The 26,284-nt window shown below is 41.0% G+C and overlaps 1 protein-coding gene across 3 annotated transcripts in view; it reads left to right on the forward strand.

The window, feature by feature from the left end:
• Positions 1-24,042, forward strand: part of LOC138208302 (metal transporter CNNM4) — a 30,655-nt gene extending 6,613 nt beyond the window's left edge. The window contains exons 2-8 of one of the 3 annotated variants that reach the window (XM_069166115.1): positions 833-976; positions 3,125-3,259; positions 4,533-4,702; positions 10,772-10,868; positions 14,569-14,665; positions 17,861-18,080; positions 18,974-24,042. In XM_069166115.1, coding sequence (XP_069022216.1) covers positions 833-976; positions 3,125-3,259; positions 4,533-4,702; positions 10,772-10,868; positions 14,569-14,665; positions 17,861-18,080; positions 18,974-19,519 — 1,409 coding nt within the window. In that variant the 3' untranslated portion in view covers positions 19,520-24,042. Of the gene's footprint in view, positions 1-832; positions 977-3,124; positions 3,260-4,532; positions 4,703-10,771; positions 10,869-14,541; positions 14,666-17,860; positions 18,081-18,973 lie in introns of all 3 variants that reach the window. The other 2 variants (XM_069166096.1, XM_069166105.1) reach the window with 2 other exon arrangements.
• The last annotated feature ends 2,242 nt before the right edge of the window (positions 24,043-26,284 follow it).

Consider the following 26,284-nt stretch of genomic DNA (forward strand, 5'->3'; position numbering starts at 1 on the left):
GAAAGCCCCAGATTGTGTTGCTGTGCTCTAAGCAGTCAGCAGCGGAGAGGATTCATTTACGCATGAATTAATCATGTTCCAGCCTGTCTTTTCGTTCCTTCAGCCTGAAAACGGGCCTCTGTCGTCACTTTTGAGCAAACGGAGCGGCGTCACCGCAGACGCCAGAAATAGTCGGAGCTGCCGCTGTTTGATGTCCACGACCTGTGACAGGTTTCCGTTCTGGCAGCCTCGCTCCTGGGTGACCTGATCATGTCAGTGTAGTCGCCTCCCGCTGGCAGCCGCCGCCGCTCATGAGCCGGTGTATTCGTAAGCGCGCAGACCTGCATGCAGCCAGCACACGGAGCCAGGAGTGGATTAATGGTATTTTTTTTTCTTTTTTTTTTTCTACGTCATAACTCCTTTCTTCTCTGTCAATCTCCGTCTCTCTCCGCTATATCTCGTTATGGCAGCTCCTCCAGCTCCTCTCTCTCTCTCCAAAGCTCTTAGTCCAGTCTGGGCTATATTAAGGCGGCGTCCTGCCCTCGCAGCGCCCGTGATAAATCCACTGACTGATCGAAACGGCGGCGTGACTGTTCGAAAATGGTAAACAAAAACAGGAAGGGGATGTTTTCATCTAGCGGCGACTGAATCTGTTTGAAGGCCAGCTGCTGAAGTTTAGGGAGGCGGCAGCTGCAGCGAAGCTCTCAAACTTCTCGTTTGATGATGCCCTACTTTTTCCCGGCAGCTGATTGCAGGGAGAACGCAGGGAGTTTAAAATCATAAATATGTTGATGTGCAGCGGCGCTCTCGTTGCTTTGATTTTAACCTTCAGGTCATTTCTTGTCCTCACCAGGCAAATCCCACCTGGCCATCGTCCAGAAGGTGAACAACGAGGGGGAGGGCGATCCCTTCTACGAGGTGCTGGGACTGGTCACCTTGGAGGACGTCATCGAGGAGATCATCAAGTCGGAGATCTTGGACGAGTCTGACCTCTACAGTGAGTCAGCTGGTTTCCGCCTGTGGCACAGATACAAATGCCATCGTGACACATAAACGCACGCTCACGGTTAAACGCACTGATATCCTCATCTCTCCCTCCTGTCAATCAAAACTGAGACATCTGCACCCGCCGTCGACTGACAGTGACGGACCTGAAATTAGAGCAGAGAAACATCAGATTTTGGGTAACATATTTTGGGAAACAAAAAAATCTTCTGTTCCTGAGCCCATGCAGTGATTTCCACTGATTCCTCTTCTCGACTGTGAGCAGGCGTGTCGTCATGTTGGAGAACCACTGTTGCCATGGCGCCACAGTTCAGGTGGTTTTGTGTTCTCTGGGTTTCAAAAGACGCAGTAACGGACAGGTAACTGAAACAAACTGACAAAGAGGGAAGAAGAAGAGCACACAGACTAAATACAGCTGGGAGGGAAGGACAACGAGGGACAGCTGAAACTAATCAGGGGGCGGGGCCAACAAACATACAAAGGACAGGAAGTGAAACAAGACACACAAAACCCAGACTGACCTGAAGACTACAAAGCAGATAAAGAAGTCCAAACCAGAACAGAACCTCAGAAGGTCTCAGTGGAACTCGGTGTTGACAGTCTGACCCTGGGGGACAAATTCACGGTGACACAACCACCACCAACGTCAAAGAAAACCCACCACATGCCTTCTTCAGTCGTGGACGGTGAAGCTCCGCCTCCTCTTGAAACGTTGAACGTCACTCAGAACACCTCGCCCGGCTCGTCGCTTCATCGCTGTAGACTTTCTGAAGCGTTTCAAGGGTCTCTGTTGACCATTTCCGGTTTGACCCCAAAATCTGATGTTTCTCTGCTCCAGTTTTCAGGTCCACGGTGAAATCACAAACGTTCACGTACCAGCGGTCACGTTAACGTGTGGAACTCAGGTGCTGATGTTGATCGAGAGACGACGCTCGGAACACTTATTCTAAAAAGATGTAGATTTATGAAGGGTTTTTAGGAGGAACATAAGAGATAATTATATCCTTCGGAGGTTTAAGTCACACTGAATCTCTAAATGTGTGCGTCATGTCTGTGTGTTCAGATTTAAGTGCTGAAGGTTTGAAGTGACCTTGAGCTTCGCACATTAAATCAACCAGCCAAAATACAGTAACAATATTTCTATAACCACCCTAATTCATCCATGTTGTCTCCCTTTTCTGCTGTAAAAAATTTGAAAATAACCTAAAGTTAGTTGTGTCCCCATCAGCAGTAACTTAATCCAGCTGGATCACAGTGAGCAGTAAACGTGGACGCTGATGTCAGTTAGATAAAATTACAGAGCGGGTTACATGCATTCGTTGCGTGTGTGTGTTGCAGACAATTCAAATCCTGTGCAGGAATTGCCACAAACAGTATAAACTAGTTACACAATGTAATGATGATTTATGTGTAAAAATTTAAATCAAAAACACGGTTTGATTCCACGGAAATCTATAAAATTATTAGCTTTCTGCTTAGCTTAGCTTAGCATAAAGACTGGAAACCGGTAGATAACGTTAGCCTGCCGCAGTCGTACAAAATCTGAAGAGTAAAAACTAAAACTTGTGTGTTTGTGTCGGACCATTTCTTGGTCGGGTGCAGTTATTTCCTGGATACTTGTTTAAGTAGGGACGTTACAATAAAGGAAATAGCGCGATTCTCGATCCCAAAAAAATGGATCAAAACAAAATGAATTAATTTCCTTTAAATTTTGGCAGATTGAATACAAATGACCGTAGCTATGAACGTTGATTATTGCGCGATTGTAATGAGACTTTCAGAGTCAGTCAGCAATGAAAGTTTTTGTGTAGCCGAGTTTATTTCACAGGAGTTTCCGAAGGCTCCTGTCGGACGGAGTTTTAGGCCCATCAAGGAAAAAACGTGTTGTAAATAATATTATAAACGTATTTTGCAGCAAAATAATTAAGTCGAACTGTCCTGTTGTGTTATTACCAAGCAAAACACTTCAACTTTTTTCACAAGATAAAATATAAAAAAACAACATCCTCTTATTTTTTTTTATTTTTTATTAATGCGGTCCTAATACTTCGTCGTCCTTTTGTATCGTGTTTCACAACGACAGAGGAATTAAATGAATGAGTGAAAACAAACTCTTCTTTCCTCCTCGTTTCTCCCGCAGCCGACAACAGGAACAGGAAGAAGGTGGACCCCAACAAAAGCAAGCGGGACTTCTCGGCCTTCAAGCACGAAGCCGACAGTAAAGTGAAGATCTCTCCTCAGCTCATGCTGGCAGCTCATCGCTTCCTGGCCACAGGTGAGCTCTGAGGAGGAGGAGGCGGCTTATCTCACCGCCAGCCAACACGGATTTGTTTTCTGTGTCATTCAGAAGACGGTTTCTCTGCAGCCCGAGCCTCTGTTGGATGAACACGCAGTCTGCCGGTGTCTGTGTTTTAGAACATGTATGAACTTTTAGTGTGCAAATTAACAGAGCTGCAGCTGACAATTATTTTTCATTTCATGATTAATCTGCTGAAAATATAATGGAAACGAGCCAGTTCATTTTTCCTGAAGAGCATCAGTCAAAAACCAAAAGTTATTCACTTTCTTATCACATGAGACGGAGAAAAGCAGCAAAATTATACAAACTCAGGAATAAAAATGTTCAGTCAATGAATTAATTGCTTATTTAATAATAAATCTTGGCAAAATAAGACCAGCGGAAACAAAACACCAGCAAAAGGGCAAACCAGTGCCAATACATGGCACCATAAAAATACAAAATATATTTAAATTAATAAAGAAAATACATTTCAAAGAATAATAATAACAAAAAATAGGGTGAATAATCAACAAAATTATAATTGATATCAAATCAAGACTAAAACACAAAAGTTTTTCATGGAATTATTTTAGGTCTAATGACAAGAAATCATGTTTTTATTTGAAAATAATAACTACTAATTACTAATAATCCAGTTAGCAGTTTTGTCATGAATTACCTTGTCAGTTAATTTTTTAAACTAGGGCATATATAAACATATAAACATTGGAACAGTTTATTAAGTTTGTTTGAAGCTTTAGATCTTAAAGTCAATGTGGAGTCAAAGGTCGTAAACTTTGTTAAATTAAGTCTAAAATCATCAGATTCAAAAAAAAAAAAAGAAAAGAAAGTTGTACATCCCGAAAGAAGTCAATGAATATTAGACTTCTTGGTCCATTTTGTTTTAGATATTTATTTCTTTTTGAGATTATTAGAACCATAAACAAACACAGGATATTAAACTTAACCACAACAACCACAGTCATAAATTCAATAGAATGCAAAGCAGTTTTTATTACAAAAGTACAACACTCGGTCTTATTATAAGCTTCCAAATCTGATAGAAAATGCCTCCATTTTCCACACTCAACGTTAATAAATGAACTTCATTGGAGCCTAATTTTCCAACTAAACGGCCCCTTTTCATACTCGTTTGTATCATTTAACATTTAAAAGTTCACCAATCATTCAAACACTAAAACCGGGCCCCTCCGTCGGTGTCTCAATTCGATCGTACACTGACGTTTCCCATCCATCTTCCCTGCAGAGGTGAGCCTCTTCAGCCCGTTCCAGATCACAGAGAAAGTCCTGCTGAGGATCCTCCGGCACCCGGACGTCATCGAGGAGCTCAAGTTCAACGAAAACGACAAGCGATCGCCGCAACACTTCCTCTACCAGCGAGGGAAACCTGTCGACTACTTCGTACTCATCCTGCAGGTAAAACACACCCTTCACACACTCTGTAGAAATTCTAACTCTCCTGATTTAATCTGCTGGTCACGTCCATGTACGGTTTTAAACGTCCCACGATTCAAGGTTTCGCAAACAATACAACGAACTATTCAAACGTTATACGCGAGGCAAAAATGAAGTGGTTTGCCACAAGCTCGTTTGAATAGGGTCCGAACAAACTATGAATGCCTAGTCAGCTAAAATAACGGATTGAATGGTTTGCTACGTGTAACAAACAGTTAGCTCAAAAATAATGGATTAAATGGTGAGCTGAAACCATCAATAAATAGTTAGCTAAAATAAAGGATTAAATGGGTAGCTACAATTAACCAAAAATAATTGGTTAAATATTTAGCTACAAGCGATAAATTGTGAGCCAAAACATTGGATTAATTAGGTAGCTACAACCGATAAATTGTTCGCTAAAATAATGGATTAAATGGTTAGCTACATGGTATATTTAGTTACCAAAATTAATGGGTTAAATAAGTTAGCGACGAGCAATAAATAGTTAGCTAAAATAATGGACCAAATAGTCTGTGGACAGCATCTAACCACAGATTTGTGACAAGACTGGTGTCATCCATATCCAGGAAGATCCAGTCCATCATTAAAAATAAATGTCAAAAATAAAATAAAAGAGTGCAATCTCAGTATTGAAAGATGGACTCACTTTGTGGCAGCTGGTTCTTAAATATCGACCTTTCATATCCGAACCTTTTTTTTTTTTCTTCTTCTTCTTCTTCTTCTTCTTCTTCTTCTTCTTCTGGCTAAAAAAAATAAAAATGCAATAAAGGGACAAGATTTTTAAGTGAAATATGGGTTTTAGGAGAAATTAGAAATAGAATTTCCCTGTGGTATTTTTTGTAAAGTGCTGGTTATGATGTCATCATAAGGTCAGAGTTAATAACTTGGGTTGACCTGTTTCAACCGGCAACCAACAGGTTTATCTCTGGTCCCTGCGTCAGTCTGCAGGGGGTATTAGCACACATGTAGGCACTAAACACATTGAACTTTTAAGACACGCCTGACTTAAGCTTATGCTCGCGTTTCCCATGAAGGAAGTCACTCCCTTCCAACGCTAACATGGTATGGCATCATATGCTTTCAAGAAAACTAAGCAGTTTATTGTTTTTCCAAGCAGGAAGTTGTAGTTGGAGAAAGAATAAAATGGCTTGAATTATCAACCAAATATTGCAGTTTAATTTTACCAGTACTGGTAGTTTATACTTGTTTTGTACTTTTACAGTGAAGCAGTTCAGAAACACTAATGCTTTTTACAGCTTTTTGTTTAACTGGAACAAATAGGGCTTCTTTGTAGTCCATTATTGGTAGAAAAGCCTGTGAAAATTTCAGTCTTTAAAACAAAGAAGAGCAGCGAATCTTCACATTTAAAGAACCTGTAATCAGCAAATATTTTGATTTATGTTTTGCTTCTTTTTTTGGTTTATTCACTGCTTATTAAAATTGATGATTACTTTCTTGTCAATCGACCAACTAGTTCAGTGATTAATCAAAAAAAAAAAAAAATTAAAAAAAATTGTTTAATCTATAATTTGTCTATTAATGGTATTTTTGAGGCAGTATTATTGTTCTGGATGTCTTTCCAGTAGTCAGCACATTATGCAGAATGCTAGCAGCAAAATAAAAGATTAATAATAATAACTTTATTTATATAGCACCTTTTAAAAACAAAGGTTTACAAGGTGCTCTACAGAGAAGCAAAGCATAGTCACACGTAACGTCAATACCGGTAAACATTTAAGAAAACAGGAGGCAAAAAAGACCATACCATAAAGGTAATGAATACAACAAAACCAAACGAGCAAATGGAATAGAAAACAAACAAATCAATAAATGAATAAAATAAACAAAACAAAAACAGGGGAACAAAAGAACTGCATAAAAGGACGACATCACTTAAAAGCAATTCTATATAAATGGGTCTTAAGAAGTGATTCATGATTCTAATCAAAGACGTATCTCAGTATGGTAATAAATACCCATCATAATAAACCAGTACTCATCCAGGCATATAAATAGACCCTGTGAAGTGTTTCGGAGGGGCTCCTCGCTGCACTGCACGACCTTCACTAATAGATCCTCTTACGCAAGACAAGCGGAGGGGAGAGGAGGGATGGGGGGGGGGGGGATTGAAGGGTTAAGGAGGATGGGAAGGAAGAAAAGCAGATGAGAACAGACAGCGAGCGGAGAATCAGCAGAGCATATGGAGTTTGAAATAAACCGCAGAGAGGAGTCCGGAGGACGTGGAGGGAAGGAGGGGAAGAGGTGCACCGTCTGCCACTAAATCCCTCCTCTGCATCAGGAGGAGGCGAACGGAGAGAGGACGACGAGGGGTGGAAATATTAACCGAACACATGCAGAACATGCTCCATAAATTATATATTTAAAAAAAAAAAAAACACAAAAAAAAAAAAAAAAAACCTCTGCTGCAGCGATTCAAGCCCAGCAGATACTTCTGCAGTTTTCAAGGGGTACGTGGGTTTAGATCAGCTCACTGAAAACAAAACAACAAAAGCAAAAAGCAAAAAAAAAAAAAAAAAGAATACATTATGGATTAAACAAGAAAAAAGTCAGTATAAAGTCAACTGTACCGGAAAGGTTTGAGAGCGCGTGAACAGAGTGAAGCAAAAATACATCAAAATAGTTAGCTTTGGTAATAAACAGTTAAAGTTTGATCAAATATTAGATTAAATTTGAGCTGCAAGTAATAAGCAAATAAATTGATAAAAAAAAAAAAGTTAGCTAAAAGTAAACGGTTGAAATAAAGGATTGAACATTTAACTACAAGTAAAAAAACCGCTGAAGTAAAGGACTAAATGATTAGCTACAAGTAATCTGCAGATAGCTAAAATATCAGAAAGCTAATAGTAATAGTTTGCTAATAAACTGATTGAAAGGTTAGCTACAAGCCATAAACAGCTAACTAAAATGGATCAAATAGTTAACTAAAAGTAAGAGTTAGCTAATACTAATGGGTAAACAGCTAAACTAGTGAGCTAAAAGTCGCCCACTGGATAAATGGTTGAAGTCATTATTCATATATTTGACAAATTGCAATTATTGGATCAAGAAAAGTTGAAATAGTCAGCTAATGATGAATAAACTGGAAAGGAAAATATCAACACAAATATTGGAAAAAAAAAAAAAAAAATCAAATAAATGTAATGGATAGGAAGCTGAAACATCCAGTAACTGCCTCCAAATGGTAGCGGCGTCAACGTTACCAATCCTAAACCAAACAAAAACAGAATGTAGATGGTGATAATACGGACTTATTATAGAACTACTTGTGTTAAAAAAACATTTTAAAGTTTACAGTTTGAAGTCATTTGTAACGTGACGCGTGGTGTTGAAGGGGGGGGGGGGCTCGCCAGACAGACCTGGAGAGGGTCTGGTAAAAACAAAAAAAAATTAAAGGCTGGGAATCACCGGCCTGAGGGGAACACTCGACTTCAAGATGCCGCATTCGGCGCTTGACAGCAGAATACGAACGTCCAGGGAACACGCGTGCTGCTGCTGCGGCGGCTGCGCTTTTGAAAGTGTGCGTTTGCGTTCGGAGGCTTTGTTGTTGACACCCGAGGTGTGGATAAAGTGACTGCAGACACTCGGCGTGCAACCCGAGCACCGCTGCTCCTGTTCCACCGCCCAGCAACACGCACTATATGTTCATGTGCGCGTGTGTACGTCCGTACGTCTGTCCTTGTGAGGACCAATTTGAGCTTTAGGCTGTGAAGAATGAGGACGTTGTTTCCTGGTTTCCTCCGCTGAAAAACACCTTTTTAAAGGGCTGTTGGACGGTCCAGTGTTTGTGATGTTTATTGGGTTTAATACAGCCTCACAAAAACGGCAGTACAAACATGTGTGTGTGTGTTTGTGTGTGTGTGTGTGTGTGTGTGTGTTTGTGCGCTTGAGGTAAAGAGACACTGAACCCTGCCCCTGTGGCCGGATGTAATATTTATAGGACGTTAAAGTGTTTCTGTTACCTGCCACAGGACACGACTCCTGGATTTTTGCATCCAGCTGAGCCTCCAAACTAACTCGGACACACCAGTTTAAGACGTAAACTGTCAGGTAACTCTCACGGGGTCCCCACAAGTCCTGGAAAACCGAAAAACATTTAGATGTCTAGTTTTCTGGTTTCTGGAAATTGCATGTAAAATGAGAGAAAAAAACCAAACGTCCAGAAAAATATAGTGAAAGATGTTTAGAAAGGCAGGGTGAGAGTGTACGGGCGGAAACGCATTAAAAGCGCCCTACAAAATGTAGGCTCTCGAATGCACCACGAACTATGTCGGCTTGGTAAAGACAGCATGTGCTTCAAAAATAAAAAAAAAAATAAAAAGGTTAAACAAATAAAATCATATTTTAAAGGCTGATATTTTTCCAGATTTAAGCTGTACACTTTTTAAAATCCACTTTAAGAGTTTTAAAAACTTTTAATTTATCTATAAGAGCAAAAAATGTTGACTTCGCATCCTTTTCTCCATCGAAGGACTTGATCACAAATACGTCAAAGGTTTGACACGTCAAAACTGTCTTTAAACTCGTCCTGCTCGTGTGGTCCAGATTTGACGCGTCCCAAGAAGATGAGAAAGAGGTATTTTTGGTTTATTAAAATATTAATAATGGAAGGCTTGTTAGTCTGTTTTAAAGCGCTGCTGGGGTCCGCGTGTCCATGTCCAGGTCAATGAGGTATAAATGTGGGTTTTAAGTAGAGCCGCACGATTAATCTAATCACCATGTCAGCCTGTGTAATTATATAACCGGAAAAAGCTGCGATTTGATTAAATAAAAGAAGGTGCCACATGCAGACTTTGCTTTTCTCCGCTCATCCTCCTGAACGCAGAGATGGCCGGTCCTGTCCGTGACGTGGTCACATGACCGTCTGAAATGACGCTGAATGCTGAATTGGAGCCCGGAATAAAGAAAAAAAATAAATAAATAAATACAAAAAACAAAACAAAAAACACTTGCAGTGCCAGCGTTTATCTCTCATGGGCTCATGTTTGCAAATGTCAGTGTTCAGACTCCAAAGGAGTGAGACATCGTCGCTGATGAACCCATCAGCAGATGGCATCGCGTCTCCTGAGCTCAGCTGTCGGGAAGTCAAGTTAAAACGTCGTTTACGTCTCCGCCAACATTTTCTGATGCTTCAGTTTTAGTCGGCAAACTTATGGACAAACATTTCTTTTAGGAAGAAGTTTGTATGTTTGAGTTGAGACGTTCATTTATTTAAATAGAATAACTGTGGACCAGACCTCATGTTCGTTGTGTTTTTATTGTAATATTTTCATGATAAAACTGGTGTGTTCTCGTCAGGATCGTCTAACGACAGAACAACAGATTTTCTTTTTTTTCTTTTTTTAATGGAACACCTTGAGAGAATCTCTGCAAATTTGGCACAAACACTCACTCGGACTCGAAGATAAACTGATTCGATTTTGGGGACCAGGGGTCAAAGGTCAAGGTCACTGTCGCCTCACATTGACCCATGATATCTGGGGACTGCCTCGAGAGAATGTCTTCAAATTTGGCACAAACATTCACTTGGACTGAAGGACGAAGTGAGTAGATTTTGGTGGTCAGAGGTCAGAGGTCAAGGTAAATATCACCTCACATCCATCCGATCCGTCCATCCTATTATTATCAGTGTAATATCTCAGAAACACTTTGGGGGAATTTTTTTCAAATTTGGCACAAACATTTACTTGGACTGATTACAGAACATGTTTGTGGCCATGATTCCATAATTCATGAATTAATAATAATAAACATTCTACACAAATATCAAATATAATAAAGATATTGTTACTCTTCTCTGTCCGTTATTTATCACCATAACCGCCAGGTGGTAATTTGATTATGTTTTAAAGGAGACTCAGTGGCCTGATTGAAAATGTCCTAGAAGATTAATCCCTGAATTTGCTTTATTAAAGATGTTGTGTGTGTGTGTGTGTGTGTGTGTGTGTGTGTGTGTGTGTGTGTGTGTGTGTGTGTGTGTGTGTGTGTGTGTGTCTTTGTTTGTTTCAGGGTCGGGTGGAAGTGGAAGCCGGAAACGAGAACATGAAGTTTGAAACCGGCCCGTTCTCCTACTACGGCGTCATGGCTCTGAGCTCGCCGTCGCTGGGTGAGGCCGCACACACGCTCCGCACATACATGTTACAGACACACACGTGCTACTACTTCTGTCTTTTGTGAGGACATCCACTGACATTCAGAGTTTAGCTTCAAATGGGGGGAAAGCAAAGGGAAATTAATACATACATAAACAAATAAGTATATAGATATATAGTTTTGAAAATGAATAAATTCGTAAATTAAATGGGAAAGTTAATAAATTAGGTTTTGCCTCATTGAATTAATGTTGATTTTCAGTGTTATTTTTGGTGCATTATGAAGTCATTTATGCTTTTATTTTTGGCATTTTCAGTTCTCTATACAAAACAAGCTGCAAAACACAAGAAACCATATTAGATCAACTACAAAGAACTTGTGTGTTATATATAAATGTGGCTGTTGAAACGTTTCCAGAGGGCTCGGAAACAAAGTCTGAGCCCTGAAACGCCTCTTTGAAGGTCTGTGCTCAAGTGTGCAACAGCCAAAATTATATTGAGGTGATATAAATACATCAAAACACAGTGCCAGAATCACAAAATAACACACTGCAAGGAAACAAATAACAAAACACATTGAAAACATCCAAAACTCAATTTGGCCCTCATCAAAATAGAAGTACAAGAAGCACACACCTGCAAACAAACTGTTTAAAATCAATCTCAAAATGCTAAAAAGCATTTTCCCCCCCCCCCCCTTTTTTCTACCGAGTCGTCCGATGTTTTGACTCGAGTGCTTTATACTGCTTTTATTCTGAAAGGATTGACTTCTATTGGCTTCTATTATTGTGAAGGTGTCGAAGGTTTGCAGTGTTCCTTTACTTTTTGGGATGATTGTGCCACAAGATGGTTAAAGAATCTGTATTTTTAAATTTCAGTATATACGTTATAATCCCCCCCCCCAAAAAAAAAAAATTCCTGGCAGGAGATTAAAGTGATTTCAGGTGGTTTTCTCTCCAAAAACATCCGGTTTAAAGGTGGTTTCCAACATATCTGGCTGTGATTTTATTAAGTTATCATAGTCAATAGAACTGATCTCAAAAAGTGCAAGACTGAATCCGTGTCTGTTTCGGACGGGGGTTTTTTAAGGGGGGGAGGGGGAGGGGTTAGCGTGTGCTGTGCTGTGCTGCATGTGTGTCCTTTGTGTGATGATGTAAGTCCACTTGAGATGTCCAGAGAGCAGCTCGGCGGTGTGGTGTCCGGCAGCATCACTGCCGAGTTTTAACTGTGAAGCACTGCAAGCTGAGGATGAAACACCGGCGCCTCCTGGTGGCTCGGCTCCGTAACTGCTGATTCAAATTCTTTGCTTTGCGTCTGGGTCCGTCCTGCTGAAGACGACAGGAAATATGTGTTCTGCATCAGCTGACAGTCTGCAGGTGTTTGCAGCTGTTGGACTTAGTTTTTTCCACACATAATGAAATGTACTGAACTAATGATAATAATAATAATAAGAAGAAGAAGAAGAAGAAGACGGCACAGTTACTGCTCTCAGTGCTGTCAATATCAAATCTCTTATTTTGGGAACAGAAAACCACGTAAACCAGCATTTGTTTTCTTTATTCAATAATTGTTTGACATTTTTGTATATTCTGTTTGTAAATTTGTTGGGTGAAAATCCAGGTTTAGATGACGCTGTCTCATCACTTGGAGAAATAATTTTGTAGCATATATGCAGCTAGAAATGTGCAATGTTCAACAAAAGTTTTTTGTTTTTTTTATTCCCAGGATTTTCTTCCTACAATATAGGAAAATATTATCCATAAACAATCTAATCGGCCTTCCACAAAACATTGTTTTTTTTAAAGCACATTATCCTTTTCTAAAATAATGAAATTTTGTCCCAACAGTATTATTTAAAAAAAAAAAAAAAAAACACTCTGGGAATGTAAATAAAATATTTAAGAATGTTTTAAGAGAACATTTTCCTAAAAATGTCACTGGTAAAGTTAAAAATACTCTCAGATCTTTTTTTGTAGAGCCCAAAAATTGTCTAGCTTGGTTTGTTTTACGGAAAAAGACATTCAATGTCCAAATATAATTCCTACCTCCCTTACAGTATCCGTGGGCTCTTTAAAGGATTTAAAAATGAATTTAAGGCTGCAAAATGCCAGAACATTTTTTTTTTTTAATTTTCAATCAGGAAATGTGCTGAATTTAGACACGATGCTGAAACTTTCTGAAATAACTAAACGGTGAATCAGAACACGCAGAAACTCTAAACCCCCGTGGTGATTTCATTATTTGTCCTGAGACCTGAACAACCGGGAACGTGGTCGTGATGAACGGGGATGGTACCGACGGCGGTTTCTCTTTCCTGTTGACCTGTTTCTGCTGCTTTTCTCTTCCCTGGATGAACTGCTGTCTGTGCTTCATGTGCACGTCATGCGGCTCAGTGTGTGTCGTCTGCAGTGTCACATGTGAATGTCAAACGCTCGACCATCTCTCATCCCGAAACGCTCGGAGTGTCCTCACGAAGAACCAAAAACGGGAATCCGATGTTTCCGGACTTCAGGAGCGAAGATCGTTCAATCAGTACGGAGAGGAAATACTCTGTAAAAAAAAAAAAAATATATATATATAGATATATATATTGTCGAATGTATTTCCAAACTAGAACCCGATCTCATCCCAGATGTGTCGTTATCACGCGTTGGTATGCGAGCCGACACATTGTTCTCCCGCCAGACCGCATCAAGAAATTCCTTTTTCCACTATAAAATATATTCATTTTTGTAATTATTCAGTTGTGTTTTTACTGGTTCCGCAATGTGCTGAAACTTTTCGAGGACATTTCCCAGAAAAAACTTGTCATTTGGTTGTAAGTATGAAGCAAAACATGCATTCAAATGATGTCCAATTGGTCAAATTTGATTCAGATTGGCAGTTTTAACCATTTCAAATTAGGTTAAAGTGACAGTCGGTCTGAATTCTTTCTGATTTTACGTTAATGATGCAGTAAAATGGCAGCAGTGGACCAAAATTGAAAATTGAGTCCACTAGAGGGTACCGTGTCAGTGTTTTGTTTTGCTCCACCTTAGTACAGGCAACCATGAATAAGAAGGTCACGTGACGAGTTTCATGGACCACGGAAATACGGGAAATTCACCCAGGAGAAAGCAACGAGGATTTTATTGAAGAAATCTTTTCCGAAGCGTAACCACGTGGTCATCCACGCGCTAGGCGAAGCAAAACGTGACACTGATTCAGTATGCTGTTGATACAAAGTAGCAGACTGATGGTGTATTAAACATTTTGCAGCGATGCAATGCGTGTAAAACACCTGTCGGTCCACTAGAGGGCAGTGTGTCAATGTCGCAGCTTTGCTTTACGACGAGAAAAAACAACAACACGCCCTCTAGTGGACGGGCGGAAGTATTACACGCTTTGCCGTGATTCAAAATGCCGCTGAAGAAGAACAAAATCCGTTTTTCAGGACTTTTTTTTCTTTCAGAAGAAAGAAGCTTAGATTCGTTCAAAAATTTCAGTGGACTTTACTGAAAAAAAATTTAAGCCGAAGCGTACAATATTTCAACCAAGAAGAAAAAAAAAACCTCCAGACTGGTTTAAAAAAAAACGGTTAGAAGAAACACGGAGTGCCTGACGCTCTGCTGGGATGAAAATAAATCAACAAAGAGTTCATCTGTCTCTCTCTGTGCCCCTTCCTCCCTCCCCCCTCCTCTCTCTCAGCCGTCACCCCTCCTCTCTCCCCGTCAGTGGCGTCCCCCCCTCCACGACGCCTCTCTCTTAAGAGGTTTTCTGTGTTCTCTCGTTTCCCAGGTAAACACTCGATGGGCCGGAGGGAGGGAGGGAGGGTGGGACGGGGGTCCTCGTTAAACCGATTTTCTCACCATTTCCTCTTTTCACGTCATCCTCAGAGTCCTGGTCCAGCAAGTTTTAAACAGGAAGTAAAAAAAGCTTTTAATTTTTTTTTTTTTTTTTTAAAACGTTCTGGCCATTTTTTTGAGTGACTTTTAAAGAAGCCAAATTTCTCAAATAATAGCGTTTGAATACAAACAGCTTTACGAGAACTTTACCCGAGTGCAGTGCAGTCTAATATTACCAAAAACAAATAAATCAATGTTTAGGTCAGAAATGATCTGTTTAAAGAATCACACAAGGTGATGAACCTGATTAGATTTATCTTTTTTTCTTTTTCAAAATTAAAAAATGCAAAATAGTCAATGTTTTCAGCCTCTCAAATGTGGGAATATGCTGTTTTTGTCTGTTTTGAAGAATAGAGTATTTGGGATACTTATTAAAAACAAAAATACGTTATTAAAATGTCATTTTGTAAAGTAAACAGATCACAAAACATCTAAAAAATAGTCCAAAGGATTTTAACAATATTTACAATTAATATTTATGTTATTCTATTTAGAGTTTCCAATGTGAGTGTTTGCAGTTAACTTTAATATTTGTAGCATTTAAACTATTGATCAGATAATGTAAGCAATCTGAAGACATACGTTTGGATTCAGGGAAATTGTTGTGCAAGGTAGTTTGACAAATTAACTTTTTTTTTTTTTACCACAGTGAAGCAGGTTAATGTGATGGATATCAAAATATATATATATATATATATATATATATATATATATATATATATATATATATATAAAAATTGAAAATATATGGTGTTTCCAGCATCTTAAATGTGAGGAAATTCTGCTTTTTCATGTTTTAAAGCATTAAAAATAGAATATGTTGGGGTTTTAACTTTATTATTGAGCAAAACAATTAATCAAAAGATGTCGTCTTGAGCTCAGGTAAATGTATTTTTGTTCATTTTCTTCTAAATTCAATTAGTCTTGATTTGTCAACATTTTTAAGGAAATATCTGAAAATAGATCAAAATAATCATCACATTTCTTATGTTGTCTTATCATATTTAAGTTTCGATATTATAAAACAAAATCAGCAGATCGGTACTTTTGAGACATTCGCTAAATTGATTTCAAATATTAACGATAAACAAAAAAGTTTGAACTAAAGGACCACCTACTGGCTTTTTGTGGAGCTTCCAAGCAGATTCGACCGAAAGCGCCGAAAATCCAGCAAGTGGCGCTTGAGTTAACATCTGTTCGTGCCAAGTCGTCGAACGGCAGATTAATCTGGAATCAGTACAATAATTAGCTGCATCTTTGCGCATGCTCAGTCGCAGATCGTCCGTCAGCGTCCGCTACGGTCGGACGTTCGCTCAGATTATTACTACCGCTGAAAAACCGACTTGCTGGATGGGGACTCCGATCTGATCTCTAACCCCGTCACCGCCTCCTCCCTTTGACCCCGATCCACGGTCAGATGGTTCTCATCACTTCTTCGTCTTTTACAGTTGGGTGATCTGACCGCAGACCTCCAGCTGACGCAACGGTTCGACATTTTGACGAGCGTGCTCATTTGCTTTCCGTCTTTCTGAGCGTTAGGCGAGAAGCTCGAAGCTGCTCTCGCTAAATACGGAGCGACAGCCAGTTGATTAGCTTAGCATCGCCTGGCCATGTGCTAACACAAGCTTCCTGCCAAACGCCTTAAAAGCTCACTGATAAACCAGTTGTGCCTCATTTGTTTCATATGTCTCGGAAACAAACAAGATAAAGGGGTTAATTAAGGTTATAACCTGGCGAGGCCATACTAAAGCTAGTTATGATAAACATTACGTACTATTTTTTTTTTTTTTTTCTAAAATGGCCTAAAATGTAGCCCTAAACGCTCAAACAATTTTCAGCAGTTTTATCAAAAAAAAAGTTCTTAAAATACAAACTATAAATTCAAATTTTTCAGGTCAAATTAAATGGCCTATTTTCTGGCTCTGTCAGCCATTTTGTAGTCGGCATCTTCATGTATTTTCACACATAAACGTAGGTAATAAAAATAAATACCTCTCGGTAAGATGCACGTTTTTTTTTTTGTTTTTTTTTCTGAAATCATAATTCTTTCATTTTATCTCGAAGAAAGCGACATATTTGTGTCTTTTAACAAATCGAAGTCAGCCTGCGACAATCGGGAAATTATTTTTAAACGAGCTTCGAAAGTGAGCTGAAAATAAATACTTCTTTTTGTTGTTTCGAGCTGCAGCGCCCTCTAGCTGCAAAACATTCCAGCCTTTTATGCTAAGCTAAGCTAATTATTGCCCAACTCTCGGCAAGAAAGCGAATCGGCACCTTTCCTCCTCCCCCCCCCCAAAAAAAATGACGAACTGTTTCTTTAAGCCCGGATGTTCTCCCGTAACTCCCCTCCGGATCTCCTCACTCACTAAACTCCTCCGATCATCACCGACGCCCTCCACCTCTCCGACCTCCGTGACGTCACCTAAAAACCAGCCAATGAGAGCGGTCCGACCTCCGGCCTCGGACGGCCCTGCGGAGATGCTCAAACGATGCACTTTGCCTTCGTCGCATTGCATGTTTGTCGCACTCTTTGCACGACGAGTCTCATCGCTGACGGCACACGTGTGACGTTAACGTGTTGTGTGTATGGATGCCCGTGTGTGACACAAGTAGTCTATTTCTACTCACGATTTACATCGAAAACACAATGACGCCCGTTTTGTCGTCCAAAACGTTCGAGTGAGCGGCCGGAAAATGGCGGGTTTTTTTTTTTTGTGCCATAAAGTGTCGTAAAATGCCGTAAAAAAAAAAAAAAAAAAAGGGGAATTTTTTTTTTTTTTTACAGTGTTTTACAACTGCTCACTAGGATGCTGTCAAAAGTGGCATTTTTGACCACAAAACAGTGTAAAACATTCCATGCAAATCGAAAGGAAAAATAGGCGATTTGTTGCACTCGTGGCTTTCCATATATGCGTGTGTGTGTGTGTTGTGTGTGTGTGTGTGTGTGGTGTGTTGTCGTGTGTTCATCACGCCTTCTTCTCCACATTGTTTGCCGCCTTCATTTTTTTTTTCCGTTTTCTGACACATTCATTTTGTTTCCTGTGTCTGTTTCATTCATTTCTGCTTTTGTTCATGTTTATCTGACTGTTGCGCTTTAAAAAAAAAAAAAAAAAAAAATTTTTTTTGCCTCCTCGCCCTCTCACTCTTTCTCATCTATGTCCGTCCCCAGAGTTTCGCTCTCCGTCACACGCTGGCAACCTCAACCGCTCGGCGTCCCTGAGCTGCACTGAGCGCGGTCCGGAGAGCTCCGTCAGCGGGAGCCACACTCAGATCCCGGGAACCCCCTTCCAGTACATCCCGGACTTCTGTGTGCGAGCTCTCATGGACCTGCAGTTCGTCAAGGTAACGCCAACCAAGTTCATTAAATCACCTTTAGACGGCTGAAGAACGGAAAACGAGTCTGTATAGGAGATAATCTGTCTTTACATCCTCTGGATGATGACGCTGCTTACTTTATGACGTTAATACTCTCGGCACAGCTTCTGCTGACCATGTCTTTTTTTTGCGGGAAAACCACGGGAATCTGCAAAAATTGAAATCTTCTGCAAATATTGCTGAGTTTGCTTGAATTTGCGTTAATTATTGCACATCTATTTCCTGGATGGAATGTTGAAGGTGTATAACTACTATACTAATACTGTATCAGTGTATAACTACTATACTAATACTGTATCAGTGTATAACTACTATACTAATACTGTATCAGTGTATAACTACTCTACTAATACTGTATCAGTGTATAACTACTATACTAATACTGTATCAGTGTATAACTACTCTACTAATACTGTATAAATGTATAACTACTATACTAATACTGTATAAGTCTATAACTACAATAAGTATAACTGCTTATAAGTGTATAACTACTATAAGTGTAAAACTACTACTATAAATTTTAATACTGTAAAAGTGTATAAGTACTATATTAATACTATATAAGTAATATACTAACACTGTATGAGTATATAAGTACTATACTAGTACTGTGTAAGTATATAAGTACTATATTAATACCGTATAAGTATACAAGTACTATATTAATACCGTGTAAGTATATAAGTACTATATTAATACTGTATAACTATATAAGTACTATACTAATACCGTATAAGTATACAAGTACTATATTAATACCGTGTAAGTATATAAGTACTATATTAATACCGTATAAGTATACAAGTACTATATTAATAGTGTATAAGTTCGACCGTTCACCACTTTGTCCTCCTCAGATCACTCGATCTCAGTACCAGAACGGCCTCCTGGCGTCCAGGCTGGACAGCTCGCCTCAGTCCCCGGAGGGCAGTCACACTCGCCTGGACACGTCCGTCTCTTTGCCCCCCGTGACGCCGCCGGGGACGCGCACCCCGCTGCCACTGGCCACGCCCCCCGCCAAGCGCCAGCCGCCCAACGTTCAGCCGCCGCCGGGCGGCCGCACCGCTCTGCCCCAGACCACCTCCTCCTCCGGCCGCAGGCCGAGCCAGTCTCTGCCCCAGGCCACTCCCCCTCCGAGCAACCACACCGCCCTCTCCCAGGTCCCTCCCTCCTGCGGGGGCGCCGCACCGTGCCCCCACCCGACTCTGACCTCCTCCAAGTCCCTGCAGCCCCCGCCCTCTGCCGGTCCGGAGAACGGCCCGGGAGAGACCACCACTCTGCTCAGTGAGCAGCAGAACTGCGTGGGCCCCCGCCGGCCCACCCACCCCCACCCCCACCCCCACTCCCACCCGCACCCGCATGTCCACACCATCAGCCACGCCCACACTGAGAGCACCATCTGACTGAGAACACACGGCACCACTTCCTGTCTGCTCGTCTTCTCCTGAACTCTTGTGTGCCACCCGTTCCCCCCTCCACCCCTGCATGTCTCCACCCCCCCCCCCCCCAACGCAGAGAACAGAGGGAACACCAGTCAGTCGTAGAGTAGACCAGGATCTGCATGTGCGTCCGTAAAACATCAGTTCACCTACATTTAGCAGATAGTTCTGGGTTTTATTCGTCCCGGTTTCAGATTTGAATTTAATTCGTGGTGCACAAAGATTTAAAAAAATGAACACTTTAACAAAACGGCGGTGAAAAAAAAAAATCCTCTTTACTCGCTGTGAAAGATTTTCTTTTGAAATTCTCTCTGAACATTTCATCTGTTCATGGACTGCCAGTAATTTAAATCAGTAAGAGCCTGTGATTATTCCACAGGCTCAAAGTCTTTTAAGAGTTTGCTTATTGCATCTTTTTTTTTTTTTTTTTAAAGGCTGCCTGAAAAGTAGCGAGTCAGCATTTGTGAAACGAACACACAGATTGTAATCGAGGGGCTAAAATGTGCCGGTATGCTCCTTTTTAATAACGACATCGCTGGCGACCGTCCCGAAAGGCAATATGTTTTAAGTTATTCAACTTCCAAAGAGTGGAATATTTATTTTTGCGTGATATTAATTTATACGTATTTGTCGTTTTATATTTTGTATTTATTGTTTTGTTTTCTGCAGCCGAAGTTAAAGGACGAGCTGCACAGACGCTGTGTATTTTTTCTCGAACGTCTTCCACTGAACGCCCCTCACTGTGAGCGGAGGCCGCCGCCGCGGCGCCTCCTTCAAAGCCTCGCGCCGTTCGGACCCGGAGGAGCCCGACCAAACCGGAGCGCGGCCGGTTGCAACACTGTGCGTCCCGCGGGGCTCCTGGTTATAAGTTACACGGCAGCTTTTTCATTTATTTCCACCGAGTTAGCCAACGTTGTAGGTTTCGGGCTTCGACGCCGTTTAATGATCAACGCGTAGCGAGCGTTGTCCGCGGGCACGGTCGGCTGCTTTTCGAAAAAGAGAAGTCGTCCTTTCTCAGCAGTTCGCCAAACAAGGTCTTGCAGAAGCACCTCTGGAGCTCACTAATTAACAGCGAAGACAAAACCTGGAGTTAAAGGACTCCTCCTTACACCTGCTGCGATTTAAAAAAAAAAAAAAAAAAAAAAAAAAAAAAAAAAAAAAGGTCCCCATTTCCCATCCCTGCACCCGCCGGAGCGCCCGCCGGTGTTAAGAAGAGGTGCGTTCAGGGGCATCGTTGGCCGACCAACAAAACCCTGGTCTGAAGTCGGTGCTGCAGAATTTGACTGTTATTTTAAAGGCGAATTATTAAGATAGTTACACGTACCGACATACTGTCGGCGGACGGACGCAGCTCGTAAAGTCTGCCGGTTCAACGCGCAGGCACCTGCGAAATATGAAAGAAAAAAAATAAATAAATAAATACTGGCAGATCTGTTTCCTCTGCAGAGTCGAGCTCCTTCCTGCAACTTTGGCAAATCTGCCCGTCGGTCGTGCGCCGAACAATAAGCTCACCTGGCTTTTAAAGGGAAATGACAGTCGCCAAAAACAAACTTCTGATGAACCCAGAGACCAAGTGTGAACCATGTTTTTTTTTTTTTTTAATGTTGTGTTCAGATTAGTAAGTAAATTCAAGTTAAAGTCAGTGAAACACATTTGCGCCTCTAAACCGAGCGCTTCGATCGCTAACATAGAGCCCATCGTATGTTTTTATTTTTTTATTTTTATTAAACGTGAAAATGTTTCCTCGCAGATGGCAAAATTTCAATTTGGTTTTGGTTTTCGTCATTTAAAATAGCTCGTCGACCATTGTTTTGGGAAAATTTGGAGAATTCGGGGTCGCTTCCGCGCTCGCCGGCCCGCACCGCGCACGTTCGAGCCCGAAGTCCGGCGCGTTCCTGAACGTTGCGTATCGTCGTCGGGACGACGACCCCCTGCCGGGAACCGTTCGGAAAAAGGCTGACTCGGGCTAGCTGTACCAAAATCAGGAAGCGTGCCGCTGATGAGGACGATGATGAAATCGAAGGTTCGCGAGATATTTGGTTAGATCAGAAATGAATTAGAAGTCGTGAAAATTCGTACGTTGTTGCCTGAACAATGCGGGGAGAAAGTACCAAAACAAAAACAAACAAAAAACGTATCGGTTGCATATTTCCGAAGCCACCCCCTCCCCCTCCCCCCACTTCACCCCGGTTAATGATTGACGGCTTGAAAATCAGGTATCGACGTGGAGATCGCAGCACAATTGACAGGTTTGGGATTTCATGGACAAACAAACATTCCTCTGCACGTCCTCACGCTGATTGACACCTGTCACGTCGACCCCCCCCCTTCCCCGTCCCCGCTACCACATTCCAGTTTAGGGATTCATTCATAGACTCCACGCAGCGCAAAGTACATTTTGATGTTTGTAAATGGACACTGTACCCGTCCGACCCGTCTTCGCAGCGGAAAGCACGCTGAGGACGTCGGGTTGTGTTTTTTTTTTTCAGAGGAGCGAAGGGACGAGGAGATTCAACACGAAGACGAGCGACGAAGGCTCGCTCTTCGCCCCTCCGCGGGCGACGGGCCGAGCTACAGCTGCTGGCATGTAATCGACCTATTTTTATTTTCCTACGTACAAAGAGATTTAGCTGACTGTAAAGATGAACTATTTTGTTGAAGATTATAGCGAGAGATATTTATTTGAAGGAAAAAACGATACTGCTGCTAGCACTGATTTGAAAACACTTTAAACTTGTGAGTTAAAGTAGCGTAAATCTGAAAAAGTGAATATTCCAAAGCTTTTCTCCGTTTGTGGGATGATTTCCAGAGTGCTGGATGACCAACTGGCCAAAACTGGGCTCGTGCCCCGGGACCCCCCAAAGACCCCCCGATTCACAAATGGTGTGTGGTGATTAATAATTAATAATTAATTGTCGGTTCGGTATGCACCTCAGGTTTAGAGACGCAGCTCGTCAATTTTTCGCACAGCAGAGGAAACTAAATAAATGTATTGAATAACATAATTTACGCTTTTTTTTAAAAAAAATCTCCTTTAGAATCGTGCAAAGTAACAAAGATGGCGCCCACTCGCGTGAATAAGAAATTGTTCGCCTGGTACATTAGCCAAAACAACTATTTCAAGCTTCTGCGTAGTGCAGCCCACTGCACATGCTCAGTAGTGTTTCTCCTGCTCAGTCCGTAAACCGCAAACGCACCGAGATGGCGTCGCGAAAATAGAACGTCTCCATGTTCACGGGAGGAATTTACGAATTTAAAACCTACATGAATTTTGGAAAAAAAATTTTTACGAGTTTATTTAATGAGAGAAGTCGATGGTTTTTGAATGGGACTCTATTGGAGGTTTTTTTTTTTTTTTTTTTAGCCAGCCCCCTAGTGGCCCTCAGTGGTATTGCACTTTAAGGCACTTCTGCATTGGCTTTAGTTTCCATGTGAGGGCCGCAGGGGATTTTTTTTTTTTTAAATTGTATTTATTGCAATACCGCAAATGACCACTGGGGCCAACTGGCAGCGAGGCCGAACAGTGAGAGCCGATTAAATCGCGTAGTGTGAGCTCGCACATCATACAACTTTCATATTTTTAAAGCTAATGGTACTGGCGTGCCATAGCTAACAACAACTAGCGCGCCGCTAGAATGACCTGCGTGAAACTCCCGTTCGCAAATTTCTGTCCGATTATGTCGACGTAAAGTAAACTTCTGACCATAAGTGTAGTGCCCTTTAAATGTTACTACATCACACTGGTAATACAAACTCAACACTTCCTGTATCCTTTTCAAATTAAAAGCCCTCTAGCGTCTCAGAAGAAATAAATCCCTCATTTCTTAACAGGGCTTTTATTGTGAAACGTGTCTAAAATTACACTTTAGATGAACAAACCATATAACTTATAAATAGCCGGATTGCAATGTTGACTTTATAAAATGAATAAAAACTATTTGCGATTGTATATAAACTTGCCACCGTGGGAACAAACAGCGGTTACGCAAACCTTTAAAAACGAAACCACGACTTAACCAAACGTTGTGTACGGTTACACCCCTCCCCTTAGTCTTTTTTTGTTTAGTGCTAACACGTATTGTAGCCGGGCCTTATTCTAGCATTAAAAAATAAATAAATAAATAAATAAAAATACCAAACACAGTGGGGTGGCGGGGCCCAGCAGCTCATTTTTGCCCAGGTGTCGACTTTAAGAGAAATCCGGCCACGGAGACGATCCGCACTGCGTGGAAAATCTAGATTTCAATCAGCGGGATCTTTCAGCTCGGTGACCTGAGAGCCCAAAAAAAAAAAGATTTAAAAAAAAAAAACCTGCTCGGTAAATGCAAACGTATAGTTGGACGTCGCCTTACCCTCGATTCCAAGAACATCTCGACCTGCCTGCTGGTTCATAGGTCTCGTGTAGCAATTGGTTCTACTGGTTTCCAGTGAAGCCACTGGTTGGCTGTGTGACTACCAGAAATGTGAAAAAAAAAACAAAAACAAAACCTACTTAGAAAAGTTGTATTTATTGTAAACATTGTATTTATTTACTTATTTATTATTTTATTTTTTTTGTGCACACGGTTCTGTGAAACGGGCTTCCAGCTGTGAGACGCAGCTTTTTACCGGGGTTACTCTGCCCGGAAACACTGTGTTCAAGTTCCCTGATTGCTGTTTTTGTGTTATATGACTGTAAATACGACTGTACATGAAGAGACGCTGAGAGACTTTGTTGGGAGAGAAAGAAAAACAAATCGCTCCATTTATAACGAGAGATGTTTTATTTCCGTTGTTTTACTAGGAAGGCGTTGCATAGCAATAAACGTTGCACAGAGTTGACCTCAAATAATAATTTCACTCCTGCGATCTTCTGTAGCTTTCTTCTGTTTATTTGTCATCAGACGTGATAACCAAAGGTTCTTTTATTTCCCTGCCAAAACTGTTCCTCTCCCCACCCCGGCCCCCGCTTCCTCCTCCTCCTCATCTATTTTTTTTCTCCCCCTCCACCTCGTCTCCTCCCCCGCCGAGTGAAAATATTGAAATTCCTCCGGCCGGCTTTGTCCGATCTACTAAACCATTTTTATTGTTCAGCTTTTCTTTTCTTTTCTTTTTTTTTTTTTTTATCATGGGACCGAAGCACGGCTGCGGGGCTTATCAGCAACTCCTGCCGTGTTTTTTTTTTTTTTTTTAGCCCCGCAGCCGTGTGATGATTAGACCTGTTCGAAGGTTAAACATTTTCTGGTGAGTTTTCCGCGCGGTGTATCATTCACCGGTGGATCGTTTTGAGTTGTCTTGAGCTTTCGTGCACGTGGAAAAATGCAGAAACAAAGTGAGGAGAGTGAATAGAGATTTTAAAAAGTGAGGATTTCTTTGCACGTGGAGAAATCCAGATGTTTTCGTCGAGGACCTGAACTACAAAAAACAACAATATTTCAAATCTACCCCCCCCCCCCCTTATTATTTCCCCGGGGGTTTATATGTTTGGCAGGTTTTTAATATTTATTCACGGCTGCAAAATGTTTCTTTTGTTTTTTTTGTTTTGTTTCTTTCCTTGCAGGCGTTGAGCAGAGACGGAGGAGCACTTCCGAACGTGGATTGTGTAGCTTATAGCAATGTGTATATACTGTTTTATAACTACTGTAAGGCATTTGAAGGAATCTATGAGGTTAATAAACCTGAGATATATTTCTCTACAGAAAATCTGTCGTTTTTGATTGTGTCTGTTTAGATCTGAGATCTGTTTACAAGACGCTTGTAAAGGAAGCTGCTTATTACCACCGATCCTTCTCTTTCAAACTGTGGCCACACAAATGAAAACACAAATATGATAATATTATTATTATTATTATAAAAGCACAGCGAAGGCCACACAACACATATTGGTTGACTTTGTACTGCATTGTGCTAAAGGTTGGCTAAAGTCTGTCTCGCAACAATAATCATATTTCCTTAAATTGATGGAGGCATTAATCGATACCTCTGCCAGCTGATCAATAATCAATATTTTGCCAAAATAGTTTTAAAAAGATGACCCCATCTAGCCAAAGTGATTTTTAATATAGTTATTCTTTTCCTTCATGAAATGTTATCTCAACAGGAAGCTAGATAAAGATAAAGCTACGTCCATTTAAAAAAAAAAAAAAAAAAAATCCAAACAAGCATCGTTGTTCTCTTGTGTCGGGGTCCATTGTAGGTTTTAGCTCCTACTGTTTGTATGTTTTCATACTATCACTCAAACGGCTTGAGTCCACGGGGAATAATGAAACTCTCCTGTAGTGGGGGGGGGGGGCAAAAGGGGCCCAACAACGTTTTTTTTTGCCCGAGGCCTCTCAGGAGTTTAGTCCAGCCATGTCTGCAGTAGAAGGAACTTTGTACTAAAACGACAACAACTCCACTGACGTGGATTCTTGGTGACTGATGTTAATCTTTCTCTAATTTAAAATGACTTTTTTTTTTTTTTTGCACTTAGGTGAGATGTTTTTCACACAGACTTGTAAAACTGAATTTATATGATGATCACCAGTCCGTCCAGCACTAAAAAAAAAAAATATTATTTTAGTGAATTTCTGAGCTGCCGCCTGTTTTGTCGTGTCTTTGAACTCACACGGACTCCAACTCGCTGCTTTAGAAAGAAAAGGCGGAGCAGTAACAACGAAAACATCCAGAATCCAGACCCACAATGTCCGGTAGTCCCGACGCTCGTGGGCGTCCTGCGTCAGTTGAACCAAAATGGCTGCCGCACCGCTC

The sequence above is a fragment of the Embiotoca jacksoni genome, unplaced genomic scaffold (genome assembly GCF_022577435.1).
Source record: "Embiotoca jacksoni isolate LCO1_2020_lvr unplaced genomic scaffold, fEmbJac1.0.p SCAF_10, whole genome shotgun sequence".
Classification (NCBI taxonomy): Eukaryota; Metazoa; Chordata; class Actinopteri; family Embiotocidae; genus Embiotoca; species Embiotoca jacksoni.